A 5000-nucleotide genomic window follows, 5' to 3' on the forward strand; every position below is an offset into this window, starting at 1 on the left:
AATTTTCAGTTGTTAAGGTTTTTGATTGTCCTTTATTTCAGTAGTATACATATTGTTGTAGACATTGATGTTTGTGACAGATGTCCATGTTTATGATTTTCTCATTGATTCTTCTGGAAGGATCATGATTATTTTAGAGGTTCATGATTGTTCTAGATGTTCATGTAGCAGAGCAGCAGTTCTCATGTAGCAGTGCTTTCGATAAAAAGCTTACACACTCGATTACACCCTCATTGACTCATCTGAGCATGATAAGTGATTCATCCCACCTAACGCTCCACAGCAAACCCTCGTCCACATATACTGCCGTCCCAAAAATGAACTTTTTAACTGCACTGACCAAATAAACCCCATCGCTATTAATTGAACTGCATGACACATTCAAGACATTTTTATTGCCTGATGAGTTTAAACACACACCATTTGGGACAGGGTAATATTCCAGCCCCCTCTTCCAAGTGTTTCTTTGGAACAATTTTGAGGATTCACAGTACTACTATTTTGTTCTGAACATCCCCCTTTGTCGCTCTATGGCTTCCCCTTCCCAAGTATAATGGGGGTCATATAACAGTCATGTGACAGCAAACGGAACATGGTTAGAAGCCCCACACTCCCTCTATCTCTCTCGACTTAAATCTTTTAATAAACTTTACTTTCAATTAAATTTACAGTTAAACAAATGCATGCTTTATAAGTGTATCCCACACATATCGTGGTCATGTTATCTAGGGATTGAATGCATATTTATTAATTGAGCAGAAGTTATTTTTCTTGTTGTGTTCATCCATTTGGTCCCTCATCTTTCGATTCATATAATTTGTTTTTTCCCTTTTTTTTACTTTAATTTAACTGCTACTTAATTTTTTGGTCACATGTGTAAACTTCCTCCAGTCAATGATTTAATTTGCAGATAATTTATCCTCTTTAGTACATGTGTTATTATAATGCCTGTTATATAGCAGTTCAAGTTCAGTTAAGTTAATAATGAGACAATTTGATAAAAGTAAATTTTTATCAAATTATCTCCTTGCCTTATATCTGATATATTTGAATGTTTGAGATGTCAATTCCTAATAAGCTGGGGAATCCGGCGAAGGAGTACAGGGGTTCTATAATGGTAGGCCTATGTCCAGCTAGTAATAAACTAAGGAAAGGCAGATCGTCTTCCTTGGGCCTAATCAGTGGACGCAAACTACTCTTTAAGAGTCAGACATCTATTGTCTCATCCTGACTCAACTGAAATACTAAATTATTTACCGACTAAGGTTGTTAAAGTTTGTTGCAGTTCAGAAAGTTGTAATGTTCAGAACGTATGTTAATGTTGAGAAGTGTGTTAAAGTTCCAAGTTCAGAAAGTTTGAAAAGTTTGCAGTTTGTTGAAGCGTAGAATTACAGATTTTTGGAATAGAATTTTGACTTGATGGTTTTTCCACATATATTACAGATGGGGCACCAAACGGGAAGTGGTGCTCCATTCCGGTAGTTCAATAGCAAAAGTCCTGTTTACATCATTCACTTAATCAAGCTTAATCTAGATGTTCATGATTGTTCTAGATATCTTGAGGGTCCTAGATCTTTTTGATTGTGGTAAATCAGTGGTTCCCAGACTTGGATGTGTATCAGGAAATGTTGATTATGTAAATTGTCTATGCAAATGGTGAATAATTGACACATGCCGTTCTGTTGCTGAGCAGAGAGTGCCATAACCCTTTACATACAAGTATTATTGCAAGAAGGACAAAAAGTCAGCATCGATGCTCCCAGTGTGCATTTAGCAATCATATAACATTCCAAGGGAAACTTATGATGGAATGCATAAAGCCACCTTATTTTTATTGAGCAATATTTTACTAATATATTTATAATAATATAAAATATATCAATTATCAACATAATATTTTCTATTATTGTAAATCTGTCTATTTCAAGATTAAATTCCCACATACCGACTGCTTGACCCTTGCCTACAGGTTGAAAAACACTTGTCTAGATCTTCATGAATGTTTGAGATCTTAATGACTGTACTAGAGCTTCATGATTGTTTTAGATCTTCATGATTGTTATAGATCCTTGCGGTTGTTCTAAAGCTTCATGATTCTTCATGGTTCTTCCTCAGGCCTAATGTGTGCGGAACTAGAAACAACGCTTTCTGCTGCCAAGGCTGGAAGACCCTGACCGGAGGGAACCAGTGTATTGTCCGTAAGTACCCCATTATTCATCAGGTATCAGGGACACCATCTCAATTTAAAAAAAAAACTCTGAAAACCATAACACATTCGCAGTGTTGAGCTCTCGGTGAATACTACACTCCAGGGTCCAAAAGTAACTTTTTAAATTTTGTCTTTTTACCTGCCAGATTTTAAATATCTACAGACCAAGCAATTGTTATAATATATAACCATGAATTTGTTGACCTGCCAAATGGTCAAATCTATCCACAATTGGCTGGTGGCAGGTGTTAATGTTGGATCCGGCTAGATTCTCCACTTACTTATTTTGGAAGCAAAGCAGCTGAAATGCAACTGTGTGCATAGTGATGAAATTGATTCTGAATTCAAATTGTTAATCTGACAGCAAAATGATAGTTTCACGGAATAGATTATTAATTAAAATAATTACTCAGTTCTCTCTCTCTCACTCACTCATTCCCTCTCCTTCTCTCCCATTATGTCGGTCTCTCTCTATTTCTCTCCCCACCTCTCATCTGACAGAACAGTTCTGCTTGTTGAGTAGAGTGATTGCAGTCTGGCTTGCTGTCTCCCTGAGGTCGCTCTAATGACATTGTTTAGCAGTGGGGTTCAGGGAGTTTGGAGTCTGGGGCTGGACTGTACCTGATTGGAGTTATGGCCACTGCACCATGCCAACAACACTGTGGGAAGGGGAATAACAGCCAGCCTCGCTTCATCTCACAGTGGATAGAAACAGTTAGCTGGATGTGGACAAAAGGGCAAAAATGAAGCTTGGCACCTCTGCCAAATCGTCCCCAATTATCTAAGAATGATATTGGTTGAAAGCACAGAAATGCCTGTGTTCTGACTGGGGCCTATTTTTGTTTAAAAGGCTTGGCTGTGCTCTATGTTTATTAACTATCTAATTTCCCTTGATACAAAAAAAAAAGACTTGTAATTAACTATGGGGGCAGGATAGCTTAGCTGTTAAAGTGTTTGACCAAAAACATCCCTTCGAACATGGAACCTCCCTGCCGGAAGGTTCTATGTTCGAAGTGATGTCTGCTGTCTACCTATTGACATCCTTAATCAGAATAGCATTAAACAGTAAACTACAACATGTACTACTATAAAAAAAAAGGTGTTTAAGCTCAGAACATGGCGATGCTGAGGACTTCTTCATTGACTAAAGTGTGACTTGTGACTTGTGCAGCCATCTGCCGTAGTACCTGTGGAGATGGGTTCTGTTCCAGACCCAACATGTGCACATGCCCCACCGGACAGATCGCTACTTCCTGTGGGACCAAGTCAGGTTTGTTAAATGTTATGTTCATTTTCCAAATACGTCACTGCTCTACAGCTTGCCCCCACTGGTCATGTTCAGGGAGATCAGAATTGGTTTTCAAATATGTTTTGGCCAATATCTCCTATCGATGAATATAAAGAATTCTGAATATTAAAATGAAGTTCTTTGGTTGTGCTTGTATGAGCTTTGTTCACAGTGGACCTACACGGATGGCCCCGTGGATACGAGGCCAGTGTCTCAACACAATGAAACTAACTAACAGAAATAGGGGGCTAAATAATTCTGCCGGTACCTGTTGGAGAGACAATGTTTTATGTGGGGTTTCTCAAATGTCAAAGTATTATATATATGGAAAAAAAGTTATGATACAGTTTTTGTTGCCATCCAGCCCAGTCCAAGAATACATGTAAGAAAATAGGACTACAGTAATGAGCTTAGTCAAGGAATGGGATTCTAAACAGCACTTCATGCAGCCTCAACACAGTATCTGTGTTGCAATCATGTGCTTGGAAGTAGAGGCCTATCCTTGCAAGTGGAGCCTTTTCGTGTGTGATCGGAGTGGGCGTCTGTCTTGGAAGGAATCCACTGTCAACAGTCTTCTCCATGACGATCCTATAGAGCAGCTCTCAAAGCGCTCGCTCCCTGTGTGCTCATCTGTTTATATACCATATACTAGGAAGATCTAATCACTAAAAGATAACCCAGTTGCATGTGTGTGTGTGCGTGTGTATTGTGTGAATATGTGTACTGCCGTCCACAGTCCAGCACTGTAACATCCGCTGCATGAACGGTGGGTCGTGTGCTGAGGACAACTGTCTCTGCCAGAAAGGCTACGTGGGGAACCACTGTGGACAACGTAAGACCCACATAAAGTACACAATGCGACAATTAACACGCAAACTCCTTCATAACTAACTCCTATTGCCAGACAAAGTCAACATTCTCCATCCTTCTGGGACCTCATTTCCTCCAGGCGGTTCTCAGGTGTGTCCGTCAAACTGTCCTCCTCCTGTCTCTGCCTCTCTCCCCAGCGGTGTGTGACAACGGCTGCCTTAACGGAGGCCGCTGCGTGGCCCCCAACCGCTGCGTGTGCACATACGGCTTCACGGGAGCCCAGTGCGAGAGAGGTAGGCAAAGCCGCCCCTCCCCACCCACCTTCCCCCCGCAACCTCAAGCTCCACACCGTGGTCTATACCCCCCACCCCACCCTACCACCACCCTGGCGGGCTCCTCCTCATGTGAAGATCTCGGGAAGGGTGTTGGTTTGAGGTTAACTGGTTTACTGGTTATTGGTTGGTCGGTTGGATGGTTTGTCTACGGGCTGGTCGAGCTAAGTCACAGAATTGAAACTAGTTGGGGGGGGGGGGGCGGGGGGGAATGTGTTGTGAAATATGCAAGGTTTGTCGAGCGTGAGAGTATCGATGACTGCTATTTTCCAAAACAAAACATTAAAAGGATCATTTCCCTCCCTCACCACCACCACTCCCGGTTTGAAATGGTCAGAGCCTCGGAGGTTTACAAACACTG

At 41.2% G+C, this 5000-nt stretch overlaps 1 protein-coding gene across 1 annotated transcript in view; it reads left to right on the plus strand.

Annotated features, from left to right (window-relative positions):
• The window catches only part of fbn1 (fibrillin 1), a 62295-nt gene that overhangs the window by 2384 nt on the left and 54911 nt on the right, over positions 1-5000 (plus strand). The window contains exons 3-6 of the mRNA XM_079736786.1: positions 2116-2198; positions 3381-3479; positions 4234-4329; positions 4505-4600. Of these exons, the coding sequence (XP_079592912.1) occupies positions 2116-2198; positions 3381-3479; positions 4234-4329; positions 4505-4600 (374 nt within the window). The remainder of the gene's footprint in view (positions 1-2115; positions 2199-3380; positions 3480-4233; positions 4330-4504; positions 4601-5000) is intronic.

Source organism: Pollachius pollachius (assembly GCF_949987615.1).
Source record: "Pollachius pollachius genome assembly, chromosome: 5".
In the NCBI taxonomy this organism is placed as follows: domain Eukaryota; kingdom Metazoa; phylum Chordata; class Actinopteri; order Gadiformes; family Gadidae; genus Pollachius; species Pollachius pollachius.